At 44.7% G+C, this 22026-nt stretch overlaps 1 protein-coding gene across 1 annotated transcript in view; it reads right to left on the bottom strand.

The window, feature by feature from the left end:
• TBX15 (T-box transcription factor 15) overlaps positions 1 to 22026 on the bottom strand; it is a 98435-nt gene that overhangs the window by 17137 nt on the left and 59272 nt on the right. Inside the window, exons 3-6 of the mRNA XM_027798458.2 lie at positions 13485 to 13586; positions 11518 to 11689; positions 10978 to 11145; positions 7499 to 7563 (exon numbers count right to left, since the gene is read on the bottom strand). Of these exons, the coding sequence (XP_027654259.2) occupies positions 7499 to 7563; positions 10978 to 11145; positions 11518 to 11689; positions 13485 to 13586 (507 nt within the window). The remainder of the gene's footprint in view (positions 1 to 7498; positions 7564 to 10977; positions 11146 to 11517; positions 11690 to 13484; positions 13587 to 22026) is intronic.

Genomic DNA, 22026 nt, shown 5'->3' with positions numbered 1-22026 from the left:
GCTTGACAGGCTGCCAGCAGCCACCAAAAGGTCACCTTGACATCTGTGAATTCCTCAAGCAAGCCTTCCCGCACAGGTGCTGGCTACCAGAGTAAAATGAAATTTCCCCAGCCCAGTATCTCAAAAGCTCCTCACGGTCTCCCAGTGCCCTTTTCTTTTTTAACAAGGATCCCCAGCTTTCTGCCTGCTTTGCAGGGGACACATGACGTCAGCTTGTCAAGGCGTGCTCTATGTTGGAGCGGGATTCCATGCTTTGTAGATACAAGCTGCCATGCAAACAAGGGAGGTCTGGGATTCAGCCTACAGAATCACAGAGATTTTGTGAATTGCCTTTCCCTGCCACTTCCTAGTTCTGGACACTGTTCTGAAGTGCTACGGGAAGCCATCAAAAAGGAGTCTCCTTGGGTTTGGACTTCTACTAGAAATGCATAAGAGACTTTTTAAAGATCAGTGGCATCTCTGCTTTGGGTCCCTAACTCCCCACAAAGACAGTACCAAAGAGAAAAACGCCAAAATCAAGTGACAGCTTTTCCTCTTGAAGAGCTGAGGTATCAGATTTGCTCTTATTTTCATGACAGAACACTAGGTCTGCTGAAAGTCTCTAACTCCACAGGCTCAGTAAGGACGTAGGTGCATTACCAGGAAAAGACTCCCACATTCTTTACGAGACAACCCCCCGGAGTTTCACCCCAGGAAAGGCTGACCCTGGTGGAAGCTGCAAACTGCTCTGTTCCTCATTCCTCGCCTTCTCCTGCCTCTTTTCCAGAAGTGAGTTGTAGCCCTCACACTGACTGGACACAACTAGAGATGCTTTGTCAAATGCAAGAACATATCCCCTTTCAATGCAAAAGGCTCTAACATCCCCAGAGCCTCTCATCAGATGTTGAGTTGATACTGGAGCTGCCTTTTGCTTCTGAAAATGTCTTTCTGCACGTGCCTCCACTCACTCAGTTAACTTTCCAAAGTCTCCCCGGAAGCTCAGATGCTTTAAATACATTGGAGTTGGCAAACCAAACTCTGTATTTTAAGAGGAGGTTTAGAAGAGAGGTTGTTGCATGGTGTTTATTAGCTGCTAAGCTGTTAGAAGTAGAAACAGAAGACATCTCTGCATAGCAGTCTCACACTAGCGCTGAGCACATTACAACAAAACTATTTGGTTAATACAGTGGCCCCTGCCAGCTCATGGAGCTCAGAGACAACAAGGCTGCGCAGAACGTGAACCCATCTGCTGAGCTGGGCTCTGCGTGCAAAAGCAGCTCTTTGACTACCAGTACCACCCCCAGGATTTCCCCTGCTCCCCGTGTGAGAAAGCCACACATGTTCTGACTCCGTCTGCTTCTCGACTCACACAGCTGGGAAGAGACCGGTACCTTTCTGCAGCCTCAAGAAATGATCCTCAGCCCAAATGCTGAGGCAGGACTTGCTGGTACCATATATCCAGGGGGCATAAAATGCCCTCAGCAAGTTGCAATGCAACAAGACCTGCTGTTGAAAGAACCTCCCTTGACAATTAAAAACAAGTAATACATCCAGAAATGCAGACTGAAAGTTCCAGCTGTGCTCATCCAGCTGCTCCGCGTCTGCCTCGCGGATCGTGCAGGGAGGCCAGTTCACCAAACTGGTGTTCACACGGTCTGGCTCAGGCACGAGATCCCCGTGCACATAACCCCACCTTGCACCAGTGTCTGACTTCTAGCTTTGCTCTCGTGACTCCCTTCCAGAAAAATCCAACCCCCAACAGGATGTGGCTCAGGGAATCAGCAAAGGCAGGTTACGGCTGTTGCCCTGCCTCTGCACGGAGCTGCATCATCTCAGCTCGGCCTGACTCACAGTTTGACGTTTCTAGCTCTCTGTTTACCACTTTCCCCAGTACCAATACAGTTCTTGCAAGTACTGTGTAATTTGTACTTCTAAAAGAAAAGGAAAAGAGAGAATAATGAAAAGATAATAAATCAAATAAATGAAAATAATAAAAAGAAGAAATAAAAGACTAAATCAGGAATCATATACTGCTTTCAAGGGTTGGACTCCGCTGTGCCTGTGAGCTAACGGAGGGTAAATGGCAACACTGAGTGCACCAGAGCAGCTTGGGAAGCTGCTCAATTCCTGCCCTGTAGGGCATCCAGAAAAAGGAGGGATGCAGGCAGGGACCCCCCTCCTCCTGCTCCAGGGGAGCAGGTCTAGAGCAGCCCCTCTGCAGTGGACCTGGCTCCTGTCACCCTCCCCTTCCCAGGCTGCAAGTGCCAGCAGCAACACCATGGCCTCCCCGGATTCACAGGCTGCCCTGTGATGCTGAGGGCAGCGCTGCAGCCACAGGTACCTGAAGAACAGATGCCACACTCCACAGCTGGCTTCAAGCCACCACTTTCCTCTTCCTGCCCCAAAGGAGAGTCCTTTACTCCCCCAGAGGTGTGCACATGTTGGATGTGCATTATAAACCACCCTTTTTAAGTATGCGGGTGACTGAGCTCAAATGTCCAGTTCTATGCACAAATTCAGGTCCCTATATCCTAGATCATCCTTTTTTCCTGCTAATTTGTTGGGTTTGGGTGTTGGGTTTTTTTGTGCAGAACAAATGTTGTGGGTGCTTCTGAAATAGCATCTAAGCAGAACACACCCTTACTGAACTTTAACCTTTTTCTATGCATCAGACAAGATCCATGAGACAGCAACCTCATCTGCTAACCTGCTAGGCACATACCACCCCGGTATGGAGTCTTGCAGAAAAAGAACATGCAGCCATGTCAAAACCAGCTTCGGTGAGAAGGCACACCACTTCCGCGTGACTCATTTTACAACTCTATCCCCAGTCTTTCAATATTTTTTTTTTTCCGTCTGTATTCCTGTTTTTTAAAGCAAATGTTGATATGAGGAGGTGGGAATCAAGAATCTCCATCGCTGTCTTACAACCCTCCCTCCCGTAGGAGTTCGTGCCGTTGGTGTGATACCAAGATAATCCCAGCCCCACCACAGACCTCCACTGCGGGACAGAATGGTAGCACTCCCCTAGTAACAGAAACCCTGGAGTGCTATTCTCTGTGTGTTCCAGCCCCTCACAGGGAAAACAAACCCCACCTGGCCGATGAAGAAACATTTTGGGACCGCAATAATAAATGCTGACAAAAGAGGAATTGTTTTCAGCATTTCTGAAATCTCAGCAACTTCTTTTAGGCTTTGGTGAGGGCTGCTGGTACCAAGCGTGCTGAACATTATCCATGTGGCATCCACTTTCTCTTCCAAAGAACTGCACTGAAAAACTTACTTCAAACTGTCTATCAGGCCATAAACCCTCCCCTCTCACACCATCTTTATGAAGGAAGTAAAAAAAAAGTATCAGAAGAGGACTCACTGCCAGCTTTATTTTAATAAGGTCAGTCCTTTAAAAGGTATCCAAAATTCACTCTTTTTCATTCATTCTTTTATTTTTAGTGCTATAAAGTTTTAATAATAGGCAATAAATGAAACAGTTCCATTGTCTGAAAAATGAAAAAAGATGTACGAGCTATCTGTGCACCTCCATAATCCATACCATATGGCCGACCTCACCATTCCTGCTGCACGCAGGATCCAGGTCATCGTTTCATTGTTCACTGGGGAAGCCAAACTACTGGCTTCAAGCGCCTTCCTGGCTCTCTTATCCTAGACAAAAGCTCAAAGAGCATTTCCAACACGAACAACTTTTATTCACCTCGGCTGCCCACATCTGAAAGGAAAGTGCTGTTGCTTGCCTTCAGCTTAAGGGTTTTTCTTCCATCACTCTGCTGGGTTTCCTGACTGTTGTCCGTTCTGGCTTCCTCCTGGATAAGGAGCTCCCACAAGCATCCCACGGTCAAATGAACTCTACTCAGGCTCCAAAAAAATAGGCTGTGTGGCATTAAACCTGCACCCTCACCACCCAAACACTGGGCTAGCTGAGCTCCATATCTCAAAAACCCTGGTTCTCAAACACTTGAAGCTGAGGAGAGCAAACAAGTAATACATGCCTCGTACGTACATGACTGGGCATGCTTTCACCACCAGGACCGCTTCTTTTGGTTCACTTTTACAGATGCTTCACGTGCTTTTGCAGGTAAAGCGAACAGGGACCAAAAATTACATAGAGGGAATCTCTAATAAGCAGGAACTAAGACTCAGCCTCCTAAGACAGGCTCACCCGCTCAGCCGCCAAGGCTAACGGGTATATCGCTGAACACCGTTAGTTCACCCAGTCTGAGCGCTCATAGACTGCAAAACAGCATCCAGCTGCTGCACTGTTTCCATCCTTCCCTCCGAAATAACTCAGTGCTCCTTCTCCCAGCGCAAGGGCTGAGGCAGGCAGCTGTGCAGGGAGACAAGCACGCGAACAACTGAAGGAGATCCAAGAAGGGAGCCATAAAAAGATCACTCCCCCGGCTGGGTACAGGCAGTTACATCATGACGGGGTGTCCCCAGAGCAGCAGGGTTTCAGCAGTCTCTCATACTAAGGGAGACCAGTCACAAGGCACCATACTGGAAGGCTGTTGAGCGGATGGAAGTGAAAGATTTAAAATGGAAATCAGTTTTAAAAACAACAGTCAACTCTGTAATTTCTGCAGTGGGCAACAACAGCGAAACAATATCAGAATAAGTGAAAGAAAAGCATCCAACTCCATTTCATGGAAAAGCCTCAACCCAAAGCAGAAAGGAAACGTCCTAGGGAAGAAGTGACCTAAGAGTTCCTCTTCTCCCACCATGCTGATTTTTCCAGTGGTTTGGGTGGGTTTTTTTCCCCTACATCATTTGCTGGCAAACTCTAACCATAGCTCTCACTCAGTATCCCTGTGTCACTGAGATACGATACCCTGCAGCAGCCTCAGACATACTGTGGCCCCTGCTGCTGCCACACCTTTTTTTTTCTTTTTTTTTTTTTAAGACCCTATACAAAAACCCTCTTGGACATATACTACACTTGCCTGCTTTGCAAATGCCCCCTTTTTCAAATTACCCTGTTTCTTTCTCAAAGGAGTCTTACGTTTCCATTGGGAAGTTCCCCAGCTACAGGCACTGCAGCTGACCAAAGTTGGGAGGATGTGGGAAGCCACGGAGCATCCCGATTGTCACTCCAGTTGACCAGTGATCCTGATGAGATTACAAGTTCACAAGGGGAAGAGAAACCAGTGTCCCATTTGGAGAGTCCTTGCCTCACACGGCTTGGACCCTAATGCCTTTTGCCCTCTGCGTGTATGTCTATGTGCGTGTCCTTTCAAAGGGAGCAGCTGAGCCTTGGAGTGTCCTCCGCTCGTTGACAACAGCAGTGCAACCTTAGCCAGACCACTGCTTGTGAGGCAGGCGCCTGACTGCTATATATGCTTGCAAATACCTTTGCCTGTTTTTTTCTTCCTAAAGCCTCAGGCTGCTCTCTTTGATGTGTAATACCTTAAAGATTTTAATTCCTCTTTACATCAGCAGAGAGCCTTACTGAGCCCTCCACACAGCTGCAGCCGTGTAGCAATTTCCTGCCCTTTCTTAAATCAATGAGCTACAAAGATCAGTAATTCCCAACCTTTTCAGGAAACTGTCTAAATTCACTGGGCTAGGACCTTATTAATGCCTTCCATGTTAATCTAGCCCACCATGTACCTGGAACTGCATCAATCCCTCCTCTAAGCCCAGCCTCCAGTGCAGCTGTATCTCTGCACACAGGGAAGACCTTGTACCCAGGGCACATACTAATTCCCCCACGCAGGAGAGAAGAGTCAAAGTCACATATGCCTCAAGTATCACTAACACGTATAACCAGCGCTTACGGTGGGGGTTAAATAAGGGTGACAACATCTTTTTTGCATAGCTACAGTAAGATGAGAACAGAGGAGCCAAGCTAGGAAGTCGCTAGGTCAGTAAGATGTCTTTGTGATCACAGAGAGTGTAGCATCTGAACAGGTGATGGGAAAGACAGGGCAGATGCCTGTTTGCTGAACACTTCCCATACCAACCCACGAACGAGGTCACGGTCCTGGGGAACACACACATGAGAGGAGCACGCAAGTAAAACCTGAATTACAGTGCCCATGGGGACAGCAAACAAGGGCTATGCATGCAGCTTTCACTCTGGTCTGCACACTCAGAGCCTTGCTTTACAACCCTAGGGCTCTTGTAACATAGTCAGATATGTCTAATTCTATAAGTAATTTCATGTTTAAAGCCTTTATCACACTGATTTAAAGGATACCTGTGTCATTTAGATCTAAAACATTTAGATCTGCTGCACACTCTGCCGGATTCATGAATGGCAGAAAAAGTTGGAACTTTTTGTTTGGACTTTCTTGTTCCTTTTTGATAAGTCTGTAGTGTTTTTTACTAATAAAAAAGGGAGTTTTTATTAGAGTTCCTGTTTTACTATTGTGTTGTTAAAATTCAACCTATTCTAAATAATGTTCAAGGTGTTGTACTTAACCTTTTCATTAAAATCCTGGCAAAATTAAGCCACACAGTCAAAGTGAAAGAATTTGACATCACTGGAGAAAAACTGTAATTGTTTGAAACTAGAATATCTTTGCACTTTTATGCTGCAAACCTATCAGAAACTCTATTTTTCCTTTAATGTAAAACAAGCATTTGTGCTCCAATTTTTGGAACTTCCTGTGAAAATTAAAATTACAAAATGTGCTTCTGCCAGCTCTGCTTATAGCAAAGTACGTCAAGGTCCCCTTGCCTACAACTTCCACTACTTTGCAGAGCGTTAGCCTGTGACCAGTTAGCCTGTTTTACAATCTGCAGTCCTCCATTTTTGTCTCTCTGTTCTTCATTTTAGTGACATTTTTTTTTTTTTTAAACTGAAGGATCTTGACAAGTTCATCTATTTTACCTAATTCGTTGGATACCATGGCACTATATCAGTAATACATGAACAGTTTACTATCAACTATCAGAGATGCTAAAGAACATCTCAAATATGTTTCTCAACAACAAATGGAAAAGCTCAGAGGAACATGCAAATAATAGAGATGAGCATAAATAAATTAATCATCCAGCAGGAAAAAAACAGAAACAGCAAAACATATATACAGAAAGAAAGAAGCCTTGAAAGCAGTGGTAACAGAAGGGGTACTAAGGTAGCAGTGAACAGGAAATTAAACATACGATAGCAAAAAAACAGTCACAGAAAATGTTGTCAAGCAGGAAAGCGATAAGCTGCCTTTACTGTTACGCTGCCTAAGAATATCTAAGCCCCACTGTCAGGGTTTGGGTCAGGATCCAGGCACAAGTAGGAGCAGCGCTGGAGGAGACTTCTGAATAGAAACGGGGTCAGTCTAGCTGGCTAACCGGGAAAGGTTTCCTCAGGAAGCCGTCATTATACGTTAGAACTGTTTAGGCAAAGTAAAACAGTCCTAATTCCTCTAAGAACTACTCAACAGCAAACTCCTGTAAAAATTAATCAGGATCACAAAACGCCTTCCTCGGCCTTAGACGAGTGCCCTGTGCACTGATCAGAGCACAGAGTGAAGAGATCGGTGAGGAAACACAAACAAGCCCCTATTACCTGTTTCTCCCAGAATCTCTGAAACCTTTAGCGAAGGGGTTTCTGTCAATTTTTAATCTGGTGATCTATAAAGGAAGAAAAAGAGAATTAGTTTTCTCTCCAATTTTATTTCAACAAATAAAAACTACTGATGATTACCCCTCTTGCCCAAACCACCTGTTCGATGACCTTTCCTACTTATTTCCCCAGACTTATATTGAAGTTGCCCTCCTGTTAGCCATGAACGGATTCTCTGCTCAGCACATGAGCGGTGCCAGCGGCAGACACCTGGCAGCATCAGGACACCTGGTGCAGCGCTGGGGCTGAGAAGCTGTTCCCGAAGAAGGACACCTTGGATCCAGCAGCAAAACCCCCGGAGCTATAACTTATCAGCAGCCGTGCGGGTCGGGAGGCAGGCATACTGCTCAGGTTTGGCCGGTGCCTGAGTTATCCCAGCCTCAGCACTCCAGATATCCAGCAGCTGGATGCACTCATGGACCTTCAAACAATGCGAAGGAGAAAAAGCCAAGCCAAGCACGGGCTACAGCCTCTGCAGATGGCAGCTGGCCACCCGGTCACATCCACAAGGTGCTGCTGTTCTGGTCAGCATCTGGGTGGCCCTTCAAGGGGTTTCTGATCTGGAAATCTTTTTTTTTTTTTTCCTTCCCCCTCCTCTAAACAAAGAGGACAACAGCTGGGCTGAATGCTTTGGGGGAATCTTCCTTCCTGCTTTATTTTTAGGCATAATTCCATCTTGGAAAATAATTTTAACCTTGCAGCCCGTGATATCATACTACCTGTTGGCTATTCCCCAACTTGGTGCAGCGCAAGAACTTCCCTCTGCCAGTCTCACCTTGCCCCAGAGACCCTGTCTCTGGAGTGAAATGAGAGCAAGATCTCCAGGTCCTATCAAATTTGAGGTGGTTTTGCTAAAACCGCTCAAAAGGGACTAGTTTAATGCAGCCTGATCTGTAGCGGATTTGCAGGTGTTTTGCTTCTGTCAGAATCAAGCCCTTACTCTGGATATTAACCTCAGATCTGGAATGCAGCTCCTATTTTTGCAGAAGCTTAATTTGTGAACTTAATTTCCGTTAGCCTGACTTTGCAGCTGTCCTGGGACTTGTGTGTACAGAGACAGATACGTTCTGTGTAGGATGGAATTACAGCAGAGGGAATCCCTGTGGTGGATTTGCTAACATTTTACAATTGTTTCCAGAGATGCTTCTCCCAGTAAGGCAAAGTTTTACAGCCACTGGAGGGCATGCAGGCAGATTCAAGGGATTTATATTTATTTTTAATGAAAAGGTTTCTCCAACCTACTTGAATCTCCTTTACTGGTATTATAAAAATGCCCACCACACACCACACCCAACTGTTTTTTGACAAAACCCCCAAATGTTTGGAATTCAGGGACAGGAAGAAATTCCAGTGCTTCTTTACAGTGAGGTGGCTTCCAGTGCCAGTGCCTGACAGAGACCCCTCCCTTGGCACGTCCCTTACCTGTGTAATTAAGCCTTATAGCTCTGGTCATTAGGGAAGAATGACAGGCTTGTTTCCTGCCGATTTCTTCTCCTTTCTCTACCCGCTTTCCATGTCTGGTCTACAGTTAGAAGTTTGTCAAGTATATGCATTTGGGCAAGGGGGTCAGGAGATTTCCAGTGCTGCCAGGACAGCAAACCCCCTGTTGCACTGTAATATTTTTTTCTGCTGGAATAGTTGATCCATTTTGGATCCTGATTTAAGTCAATTCAAAGGCACTCAGTCTTGTCCAAATCATACTGAGAAAGAAGTTAGGAGCGGGTATCCGTCATGGGAGCACTGTCAGCATGTGTGCTCTCTCTTGTATGTTGCAAAATACTAAATTCACTACATTGTTATAATTCACAGTTATTAAAAATTGGCTAAGTATTACAATCTTCCCTAAGCTGATTTGACATGGGTCTGTCCCTCAGTCCAAGAATACTAAATATAATGATGTCCACTGAGTTCATGAAGTCATTCTCCAGAAGCACAGATGTTATCATGAAAAAAATATTTACTTCACTGTTTCTGATTCTAGACTCCACTGTAATTTATGGCAGAAATTTGAATAACCTATTTCCCTAACTGGCTTGATAACAGACTGTTTTTCTTCCAAGCCAACTTGTACTCTCGTTCTAGCTTGTAACAGTACCTCGTGCTCTCTAAGCGGACACAGTATTAACACAGCAAAAAGTTTCACCAACTCAGATTCTGTTTCACACGGCTGGGAAAAATTCCCTGACACAGCCCTTCTAATGCCATCACAGCCCCCACCCCAGGAAGGAGGAGAAGGGGAGGAAAGGGAACCGGGATGTGCACAGCACCTCTCACCTGAGAATAAAATCGGGAGTAGGTGTGCAGGACTGAGAGAAGAGGAGCACACAGAGCCCACGCGTGACAGCGGGGGTGGGAAGGCTAATGGGAATCCCTGAGGCAGGGGTAGCTGGCAGGTCGGCGAAACGTAAGGAGCCTACAAGGGGAATGGGTGGCTATAAGGAGCTCTCAGTGGGTGCAATGAACATGCCCACAGAAGCGATGAATCTGGCCACCTCAGAGACCAGGACATCACCTTTCACTGGCCACTGAAGAAGAAAGGGGAGCAAACGTGTGTAATACACAGCGAGGCCTTTCCAAATCTCCTTTCTTTGCTGGTGTCTCAAGTGCTTACATTCTCAAACACTCATGTTTGCCTAGCAATTAATTTCCTCTTAAACATATCATATCTCTGGGGAAAATGGGGGTAGACCGGGAATTCTGTAATCAAACACTACTGTGCGCTGAGGTTACATTTCTTAGTGCCATGAAGTCTAGTTCAAAAAAAAGGGCAGATCAGTAACAAAGTCAAAGTCTCTACAGATAGGATCCCACTGGCACAACATCTTTTCCTTATGATATCTGGAGCCAATAGTAACAGTCTCCCCCGGGAATGTGCAAGATCTGAATCAAATGTGATTTATGCATGAGATTTTCAGTTCATATGCAATACACGGACAGCTGCTGCTTATGTTCAAAGGCTTCTTTTGTCAGCAAACCAGTGAGATTGTGCTTCTCTAAAACTTTTCCCCTCATCGCTATAAAAAACCCAAAACAACTATGTGTTTTCTCTCTCAGATAGCAGATCTAGACTAGCTGTACTGCCTTAAAATTACGGTGGGGACAGGACACTGTAGTTTGTACTATAAGGCAGCAAGTACATGTGAACACAATACAACCCTTTATGGTTGATCTCACCTATTTCACGGTAAAACCTGCAGGCACCTGATCTGCAAGGTGGTCTTCTGGCCAGATGCCTCATGTCTACACACTACCCCACAGTAAGCAGTTTCTTTTTGTGCAGAAAAAAAGCCAGAGAGGCTGTAAAGAGTACACTTTTCTTGAGCTACATTTCTTAGAGAAGTTAAAAGTCTCAAACACAAAGAGGAGGCTGATATTTTTACGAACACACAACATAAAAGTACCCTGAAGGCACCCAGCTTTACCTGTTGATTTTGGTAGGCTGTCACTGTGGTGAAGACAGTCTCAGGGAAGTTGAAGGTTTTCACCCCATCTCCTGAAGGAACTGGCTTTGTAGGAGAGAGATCACTGCTGAAATCCTTGCGGATGACATGAACACGGGGCTGGTATTTATGCATTGAATGTAAGATTATCTGAAGACAAAACAAAAGGAGAAGGATATTTTAAAGGTTGGGTTTTTTCCAAATATTCTACACTACATCCAGATGTACAAGGAAGCAGGGATGGAGTAAGGGCTAATATGAAGACAATTACCCTTTCCTTACAAACATGTATGCAGTGAAGTTTGTGCTATGTGCAGAGAGAAAGGGGCTTTATTGCTTTATAGGGTCAGGCAGCATTTTGAGAAAAAGCACTGAAGTAGAGGGAAAAGTTCCATAACTCTGGAAAGTGGCTACAGACACATGTGCCCAGCAGGACACAGGAGCATGGAAGCAGCAGCACCCTTTCAAGTCTGATGGGAGCAAGGTGAGGGCAGCAGGCACCAGGATTAGCTTCAGACTTACGTGGCCTTGATCATCAAGCTCGTTGTTGGTCAGCTTGAGCTTGTCAAAACTGACCACCTGCCTCATCCAGGTGTCTCCAGAAGCCAGCGAGTCAGGGTGGATGTAAACCCTGGGGGGCACCGGGGAATCAGCATTGCCAGCCACCATCCACTTGGAGCTGTGATACACGTACCTAGAAGAGGAAGGGTAGGTGGCTAAGGGAAGCTGTCACTCACTCACCAGAGGAACATTTCCAGGGGTCCCCCTCCCCTGCCACCCTACCGCACGCACCCCAAGCTCTCATTTGCAGTCAGGGGAGAATGTGCTTTATTGCAACCTCCTACCTTCTAAATGAAAGCCAGATTACCCCTGAGCCACTTGTTCAGGCTTGATTCCTTATTAAAACCACCTTTGCAGTTATTTTCCCTGTAAAACTCTGCCACATGTGCCTTCTCAACACTTTAACCCCCTCTGAGCCAGTGTAAGAGGCTAGAAAATACAAAGCCCTCTCTGAAAATATTAATAAATGCCCTGTAATTTCCGGAAATCTGCACTGGCTGCCATGCCAGACTGTGCAAAACATGTGTCTTCACCCAGAAAGGCAAAATCCAATGGATACCACCCAAACAAGTGATAAAACAGAATATCTGGTTTGAAATGCTGCAAAATAGGAAATTCCATACAATATTACAGAAGTTGGGATTAGAGGAAAAAGAATTTTTGTGTTCCTGGTTTTTTGTGATCTTTTGTGTTCCTGATCTAGCCGTGCTATATATATCATAAATTTCTCTACCGTAGCTTTGCCTAGACACGTTTTTTTCTTTCTGCCTCATGGTTCCTTCAGCCTAAGGCATTTCACAAACAGTCCTGCTAACACCTCGGAGTTCTGCCCCGGGCTGCCCCGCACTGGGTCTCTGCTCAGCTCTGCTAAGCTGTTTCGGTCCTTACCTACAAACAGTGACTCATTTCCTGTATTTTCACAAGAAATGCAGAAAACAAAAAAATAAAATATCTATTCCTTTCACTGCTAGTTTGCTCTATGTGCCTGCACAAGCTAACAAGGGCAGAAACAAAGTGTAAGACAACATACCTATTTTTGACATTAATGCTGTCAGAACCACTCAAAGAAAGGGGGAAAACATCTGGGTGAGTATCAGACACTACCTTGATACTTCCCAGGAAAAGCATTTTCCTGAGAAACGGTCTGTGCAATCTGAGAGCAAAAATGTAATATTTAGCATTTGGAGCAGAGGATTAGTTCTTGAATCCTCAAAAAGTGGTGCAGTCAAGACTGTTTGGGGAAAAGACTTGCTCTCAGGGGTCTCTTTAATGAGTATAAATAAATCACCTCTGTCTGGATAGTTTTCTGGGATGCAGAGGAGCATGAATTTTCCAGAGTACTTTTTTAGGATCGGAAGCCCGTTAATACCAGAGAAATTTCTCCTTCCTGTCTCTCAGCTCAGGGGTGGAGATTCACCAGAGGGTTCCTCAATGGCTCCACACTGGAGGTCAGGGCCCATATTCCCTGAGGCTGCTGTGCTAGACAGTGAATGCTTTTAAAATAAAAATCACCCAATTCAGTTCAGGCCAGACCTGAGGTGCTCAGCTTAGTTCAGCTGCTACTGGCCCATTCCCTTCTCACCGAAGTAGTTTTGGAGGCTCCAGACCCCCCACTGATAACTGCAGTCGTCAAGTCCCTCCGACAGTTGCTGCTAACCCTGTCAGCTGTGAAATGCCTGCTGGGGACCTCCCCAACCAAAAACTGCTATTTGAGAAGAGCAAGATTTCAGTCCAAAAAGTACGAGAGTGTATATTAAACCTCTGCGTGTGTGTCTCATGATCCTGCTCAAATCAGCTGTGTTGGTGTACATCAGCACAGTCTCCTCCAGCATAACTTCGCAGCGGTGCACAATGGCATGTGTCCTTCCTAGGCTGTCACCGACAGAGAGCTCTTGCAAGGTAACTACCCCTGCACCTAAAAAGCTTACCTGTATCTCTTGTTATCCACAGGCACAATGTCCATGGCAATATAATACTGCTGATGGGGATCCAAGCCTGTAATTTTCACTCTCATGGCTGGAAACATTCTCCTAGGAAAAGTAAAGTAGAAATAAGGGGGGGGGGGAAATGGTGAATAAGGAGGCTGAAGGCGCTCCTTAGACCCCTCTCTGACACCAGGAGCATGCAACTTTTCACAGCCCAGTTCTTGGTGTGACTCCACTGGGCCTGGTGTGGGTAGAAAACTGTGCTGGCAGTGGTTTGAACCTTCAAATTCTTCCCACTTAAGAAAAGGAGTAGCAGAATAACAACCTGTGGGTAACAATAAAACACTCCCAGCTTGAGCACTCTGTCTGTTCCCAGCTCCTAGCAGATCGTTCTGCTACGTTCCACACAAATTCTCTTCTCTAGGCACTTCAGGGATGGGCAGTGTACCTTCTTCCTGCTCTTTTCCCTGCTAGTTGTCCATCTATAATTGTTCCTTCATATTCCATTAAATGTAAGATGACTTTAATTCTCTTTTTTGAGAAAATCCCATTTCAGTATAGAGTTTGATGGTACTGGGGTAACATTTAAACCAAATCCATCACCCTGAAAGATCCTCTCACTCTTACATTTATTGTTATTTAAGAATAAATGTCCCTCAAATTAATCTGCTTATTCGGCATATATTTCACATTGAACAGAAACACTAGCATTATGGTCATGGTTTTCTTGAAGTCCTGGTAGTATTTTGCACAATCTTTTTAATAAGTCTTGTCTTTTCTACATCATATGTCCAGATCTGCCTTAGGCTCCTGATAGGCAAGTTATGAAACTCTGCACCAGCAAGAACCAGTTCCCAGCCTGGCTGTTCTTCCCTGAGCACCAGTTCAGCTCTGCTGCATGCTACTCACTGCTCTGGAGGTGTTGGTAGCTGCGCAATTATTTCAGAACAGAGCAGCTCAGAACAATTTTAAGCCCAAAGCATGTCAGTGTCAGTGTGGCTATGGCATAATTTCTCCTTCTTAAAAATGTTCTGGTTTGTCCACTGCTTCTAGGGGCCATCCCTATACCATCACAACACTTTACTTTCTGTTTAGTGAGGAGCAGTGCAATGTCAAGGAAGGTTTAGATCTCCTCCCAGCATTTCTGTTTCTCAACATATTACCAGTGGGCACAGCCTGGAGAAGGGAGAAAAGAGGAAAGCTTACACCAGTGTCTCCAAACGTCTGAAACTTTGCACTGAGGGGATGCAACCATGAGAAACTACTTTAACCTTTCCCATTCAGGCCCCATACACCTACTTGCAGCGTGGGAAGGAGGAGGCTGGTGCTCAGCCCTCGCCCTACTCACAGCTCTTCCACTTCAGGACACTGAGAAGGAAAGTTCTGACCTATTAGTAACAGCATCTGCCTTGGAAAAGGGCCGTTGTCATGCGGGGCGGGGAGAGCACCCTGCCACAGCCGCCAGAGCACAGCTCACCCGACTCATGAGACAGAAAACTGCCAGAACAACTGGCTGCAGAAACCCTTCAAGTAGAGAGCAGATTTGTGCAACTGCTGGTGTGAGTTTGCTAGCTGAATGATTTGGGGGGGGGAAAGGGAATAACGGATTAGTCTTCGGTGGCTTGAGGGCATTACCTTGTTTCTACCACAATGGCTCATTAAATCTGCCAAGCCAAATGGGTGCAGGATGTGGCATTTTACAGTCCAGCTCCCCTTAATTGGAGAGAGGTGGCTTGGGAGCAGCTTAAGAGGTAGGTCATGTTTCAGAGGGTTGATGAGAAACGCAGGATTAAATCTGAGTCTCTTTGGGTCAAAGTCTGCGCACTGTATCAGGAAAATTGGATGCTGTGTGTCCCAAGAAGCTCTCTCCAAATCTGCAGCCCCACGTAAAGTTGCAGTACAGCCTGTGGGGTTGTTTGCTTATGAAATTCCTTGTAAAAGATTACCACAGCCCGTTCAGCAGGCTTAGAGGCTAATCTCTAAAATGATCGGAGAGAGCTCGGCTGATCCCACTGCTTTCTCTAAGGTTTAAGTGTACTTTTACAGTTTGGTAAATTATTACTGGTTTTCTTTTTCTGTGGGTGTAGAAGTAACTCCACTTTCTTCGCCGTAAGGATGTGGCCTGGAACTGTCACAGCAGGTCTCCAGCAGCGCTGCTGCCTGGAAAGGGGGGAATGACAAAGGCAGAGGCGGGCAGCGGCGCCTGAGGCGTGTACGCAGGCATAACCCCCGTAAAGTCCCCGTGCCCTGCGTCTCCTCTTGGCTGGCTCCTGGCCCCCCGCGAGGCACCAGCCCTCCAGAAGATGGGAGGCTCAAAGGTCTGGAAGGAATTCGGGCCGTGTGAATATGGCTGTGTTAATAAGCAATCCAGAAGCTTGCATCTAGAAAGGTATCAGCTAGCTTTATAGCCAACATCCACAGACACGACGGCCGCCCTGTTTTCACAGGGAACATGTGATGACATCTGATATATTTTAGGAGGAGGTTTTATATCAGCAGCAGTTTGGGATGATCAAGTTATTTATATGTTAGCTTTAGCGCTCAGCAGGAAAGCAGTCTTCCTAAACTTAGACTGTGAACTTACACACGGTAACCTTTTAGAGGAAATATAATGTGATATGAAACAAATTATCGCAATTATTTTAGGACCACTTAGAAGTGTTTTCAAAAGCATTTTTGTAACAACCATGCGCTTCAGTCTACTCAGTTCCTGTCTCCTTCCGTGGTGAGAATGAGGTTTATGAAACTCTGAATATGAAGAAATTTAATGACAGATAAAAAACCCTAAAACTTGATTAAAATACTATTTGCCAGCACAGTAGTGCACTGATATTAAGAACCATGTTTGGAAACTTTCAGCAACAGAAATAGGCAGTTAGATTGTGGCAGCCAGCATTATTTTCTTTTGCCGTTGTTTAAAATTTTCATTTAAGACAAAAACACACTTCAATTTTCCTTTGTGAAAACTGTTCAAAGAAGGAGGATCACAGGTATATCCCAAAAGTGGATTTTTTTTTCAGTAGCATAAAGCTTCTGTTTCTAACCCTTAAGAGTCTCAAGGTGCCAACCCTCATTCCCGCCCCTTGAACCAGCACACGTGAGGCTTGTGTCAAGTTGGATTTGTCTTCAAAATTGGCCTGCTCCGAGTGGAGGCATGGGCCAGATGACCTCCAAGGATCCCTTCGCACATAAATTCATTCGGTTTCACAGCTTAGTTTTAGAGATGGCAATTCCCCATTAGAGGATAAGAAACTAAAAGGTACCTGGTAGAAACATTCGTCTCAAAACACCGATGCAATTCCTTGAAGCTCTTCAGACATTGGAAATGCAGTTTAGTGAGCAGAACTCACATGAGAGTTTAAAAGGACTGACATAGTTTATTGTATAGTTTTCATGACTGTTCAGTGTAGTGATTTATACACTGTGTAAACAACTTAATATTAAATTTGCTTAAGGGTGACATCTGCTAAATGCAAATCCTAAAATGAAAGGATGTGCTCCTAAATTGTAGAAAAATGTATCTATTGACAGTGACAGAGTAGTCAGTAGATATTTCCCAGTCATATAGAAGTCTGATTGAAAAACTCTGCAAAATAAACTGATTTAGGTTTGCAGATTAAGTGCGCACGGTGTTTACAAAGTGCTTGAGTTTACAGGGCAGCCTGAAGTTACCGTTGCTATTTTATACCTCATCTTTCCTTGCATTTAAGGCTGGTGTCAAATGTTTATTTCTTTATAAAAACAAACCTAGGAGGAGTTAAAGAAGGTAAAGCAAGACAAGACAAGGCAAGGGAGGAATGCCTTTGTTTCCCTCTGCAGCATGGGATCATGTAGAGGAGAAGTGTGTTGAGAGGAAAGGCTGAGGGCAGGGTTTGGGATCAAAAGGTTTTGTTTATGAGGGTGAGGGAGCCCAGCAGATCTTCTAAGTAGCTCCCAAAGGGGACATTTTTATGGAAGCTGGAGAAAGCTTATCTGGCCCACTGGGCCAGGACCCCTGGCCAGCAGTTTGGCAGCTTTAGCCTGCCAGCCCTTGCTCTGAAAAGTCCTCTCCATGGCCCCTTCAGCATCAACAAAGCTTCCCAACAAAATCTCTGTTGCTGGCTAGCTGAAGAGCACTGTGGGGCACGCCCTTCCTTCCACTGGAAATGAAAAAAACCCAAAACATTTGGTAATGTAAACAGCCCCAAGTACACATTTCCAACAACTCAGACTCATGGCTTCATGGAGGCAAAGAAACCCCAGACAAAATACCATTTAACCTATGAGGAGGCACAGAGGAGATGAGAGAGGACCAGGTCACCTGCTCCCCTCGCTGCGGTCTTCTTCCACTCTTGCCACTGAGCCCAGCCTCAGCACAGGTTTGAGCCATCCCGCAGTACAGATACCTATGATATGACAGGTGAGATCTTTTCCCTCACTGCTGAGATGAGATCCTGGCTCTGCAGCAGGCAAAGCCTGGGTTCCCAGAGGAATACCTCCTGGCTGGTTGCACTGGTGTAACCAACTCCATAAAGAGCAGGCAGCGCTTCCCTTCCCGAGCAGGACTCCAGGAGCTCCTGCTAGTGCATCCCCCCATAATAAGTGCAGATTGCGTTCCTCTTGGGGCAGCACTTCTATGCAGCAGCTAAGGAACAGTTACCCCCCCCCAGCTCAGGTGACTGTGGACTTCAGCTAGGTGTTGTAGGGGTGTGGGGTGGGATTCACATTCCTCTGCTGATGTCGCTAGGGTATGTATATGATCAACATTGGTGAAGGACAGTAGAGAAAAAGGGCTAAAGATGTTTAGGGGACTAGTCACTTACATCGGTATGACCTGGGTCTTAAATTTGATTTCTTTTCTTTTGTACAGAGTCTAAGACTGCCTTTCAAAGAAAAAGGCAATAAGGGTGATTGCAGATTTGAATGCACTGCAGCTGAAGAAAGCAATTTGCATCTTTTGTACACAGAACAAAGGACTCTTGTAATAAGTATTAAATTCTGAATAACGATGTTCTGATGGAAAAGGAGAAAGGAAAAGTTCTAAGAGGACTGAAGTAGGTTTATGGAAACAGTCAAAAAAGACATCTATAAATACAGCATCAAGAAAAGTAAAAAAACAAAGCAGAATTAAATGTGAGTGGGAGCAGGACTCTGAAAGTTAAAAAGTGTAGTAGTCCTGATGTAGGCAGGATATAGCTCCAGAAATATGATTGAAATGAGAACGTAGGCTAGAAACTAGCATTACACAGCAAGAGCAGAGAGACATTGTGGGGTCAGGCAGGAACCAAGCAGTGCCTTAGGAGTCACAGAAAATTAAGGAGCAGCTGCAGTTATAGGCAACTGAGTCTGTAATTATAAGAGCTTTCAAAACAAGAAGGTCTTGGAGAACTCAAACAGGGTTTCCAAAGAGAAAGCAACAAGAAGAGCAAAATCTTCCCTGGGGAAAGAAGAAGCTGCGAATTACACTGCGCGTCTCTCTCAATTTCAGCAAGTAGCAGGAAATCTTCAGGAAATAACACCAGCTCTATTTTTGCCAGAAATCATACAATCTAATCTATGGGATGCACATCATATATCATGCATACCATATGGAGAAACAGGACTGCTGGACTCAGCTTTCACCCATCTCAGAGACATCCTCCCTGAAAGAAAAATGTTTAACCTCTCAGAGGTTTAACCTGAGAGGTTAAACATTTAATTTGTAAATGTTATCATATCTGTAAGGACCATCACCAATAAACAAATGTACTACCTAAATAAACTGCTCAACTCTTCATTATGCTTTGCAATGGTTAGCCTACAAATGTAGTCAGCAGGAAAAAAAAATTCCTTCCAATATTGTCAACATCACTTCTGCAGATGAACATCATCAAGCAGAAAAAAATTCATATATTAAGTTGCTATACAGATTTTCTTTGGGCAGCCAGTGATAAGCCAGTTGGCCATCAGGATTCAGGTAATGACAAGCATCTCCTTTCAGGGAGAAAGAATATTATTTAGGATTGTAAAGAATATATGATTTGCACAGTAAGCTGTGATTCTGCATTGTGATAGGTGATCTTTCGTAAGTGGAAAAATCATCAAGACTGGAGCTTGCAAAGGCACTTGAGAATGCTATTAATGGTGTTAAAGAAAACAATCTTGGAAAGAGGAATGTTCTTTACAGTCCTTACAGGTTTCTCTACATCTATTCCCTACCAAAAATTAACAAAATACATATTGTTCTGGACTCCTTATATAAAATTAGGGTGTCTGTCTTTCTTAGCGTGTGCTGTTGAACACCTCTGACAGCTGCATGAATAGGGAAAGAGCTATTTCACCAGAAAATGCAGAGCAAGGTTTTTTCCAGGACATAGAGACCTCTCCTCCAAAGCAAAACCTTTGAGTCAAAATCTAAGAAAATCAAAACTTTTTTTTTTTTTATTTGGGGCCAGGTCAAAGCAAAGAGATAAAAATCAGGTGGGAAAAGTGAATCTAAATGTTTTGGTTTGGGATGCTGCTTTACTAAATGGGACTCATTTTTCCTGGCATGGTGCTTCACTGCAGTTTTAGTTCAGCTGCATCAGGTACCCACACGGAAGGAACTACGTACATCTCACAACAATTCTTAATCAGCTTCCTCTTATTACTCTGTAATTAGTGACATGTATCTGTTGTTTGTTATGGTGAGACGCGATGTAAGAAGCCATGTTTGTCAGAAAGGTGATATGAATGGTGAGCTCCATGAGCCATTGCTGACATGACACATTTCAATTCATAAATGTCAGAACAATAGTTTTATAGCAAATGTGTCCAATCAACAAATAAGAGTTTATGGCTGGAAGACAACAGATGATAAATTTCAACAAAAAGTTGTTTCTTTAAAAAAAAGAAACAGTAATGTATTCAATATTGTAATTTCCTAAAAACTTCTAAGGAACTACAGAATATTTTTGCATATATGTGTCAGTCTGACCAAATTTTTCATTTTTTTAACCAATCCAAAGTATTTAATTTCATGATATCTCCCCAGAATATTTCACTGTGGTTTTCTCCATGAACCTTTCCTTCTTTGGGACCCCTGCCAATACTTTCAAGGCTTTTGTGAGAAGTTGTGTTGAACTATCTGCAAAATTGCATTGGCATTGATGTTGCAACATTTTTGGTGACTTTAAAAAAAAAAAAAAAAAACACCAACAAAAAAAATCAAACAAACTGTAATCAGGGTATGGCTTTTTAAGATCCCAGAGAGGTCAGCTAATTCATTCAGAAATGCATGAGCTGCTTAAGATCATCTTCATAGCACTAAGCTCTGGCATTTTAGTGTGCACTGGTGTTGGTGGGCATTGAGATATTTATGCTGCTGCTAAGTCTATCTATTCTGTGGATCATAAGAGTACTAATTATAACAATACATTATTTTGATGTGTTGAGACAGCATGGCCCAGGCACCAGCACCAGGACAACAAAGTCAGAAACGAGGAACTTGGTTCTGCCAGTGTCGTACTTAATGATGCTGGACGGATCACTTAGGTCTCAGTTTCGCCTGCGATGAAAAGGGGATAAGAATAATAATTTTGTCTGTGTCTGCTTTGACACCTCCAGAGAAAACTGTTGCACAATAGCAAGTGTTACAATTCCTGCTACTTCAGTTCTTCCCTTTGAGGCAGAAGGGCAAAAGCAGCAGCCCAGTCTGTACCGATGCAAGATGCTCCGTGTGCCCAGAGATCATACATCTCAACCCAGGAGCTAACCCTGGTAATTAATCTTCTTTGGCATTACCTGGGTTGTTTGTCCCATACAACTGTTCTCCAATTATCTGGACCTCCTGGGACTACAGAGCAATAATGCTCGCTTAGCCAGAACATGGGACAACACGCCTAGGTGCTCTGGCCCGTTCCGAGGGGGCAGACACGCCGCGCAGAGACCGGCGGGGAGCAGGGGGGTCCCGGCGGGCGGCGGGCGGGCCCTGTCCGTGGTGCTGACCCCGGCCCCGCCGGGCGGCCGGACGAGGAGCGGGGCGGGCACGCGAACGGGACTGAACAGCCCGGTCTGAGGGATCTGGAAACGTACAGCGGGCTGCGAGCTGTGCTTTGGCACACAGAGGTGGAGCCGTTTGTTACCAGCAGCCAGCAGGGAGGACCTTGCCCTTGGCTGAGTTTTTCTTTCGTAAAAATCTGGCTCTTCCTAACCTCAGCTGACATGGTATCAGTTGCAATAGCAGAGGGAAAGATGAAGCCTGCCCATTTTTTCTACAGGAAGTCATTAACATTTTATCTATTTAGAATTGCAGGAAGACATTAATTTGGTGCAAAGGTGAGTTTGAATTCCACTATATTTGAGATGAAATCGCTGGCTCATGAAGCGCTGCAGGAACTTGAAAGGCAACTCAAATGGCTCACCCCCAAATTCATAACTCATCTTAAATCCCGTACAGCCAAGAGTACAATGATAATTTCCTGATTGATTTGCTCAAAGGGAAGACTGTCCTCAACAGTTCCCTGCAGCTGCCAGTTCTCCTTTGGAGCCACTGATACAAGTAGTAATATGAAACAACTTTACCTGTCTTAAGAGAGCAAATAGAGGA

Source organism: Falco cherrug, chromosome 5 (genome assembly GCF_023634085.1).
Source record: "Falco cherrug isolate bFalChe1 chromosome 5, bFalChe1.pri, whole genome shotgun sequence".
Lineage (NCBI taxonomy): Eukaryota > Metazoa > Chordata > Aves > Falconiformes > Falconidae > Falco > Falco cherrug.
This window is presented reverse-complemented; position numbering and strand designations above follow the sequence as displayed.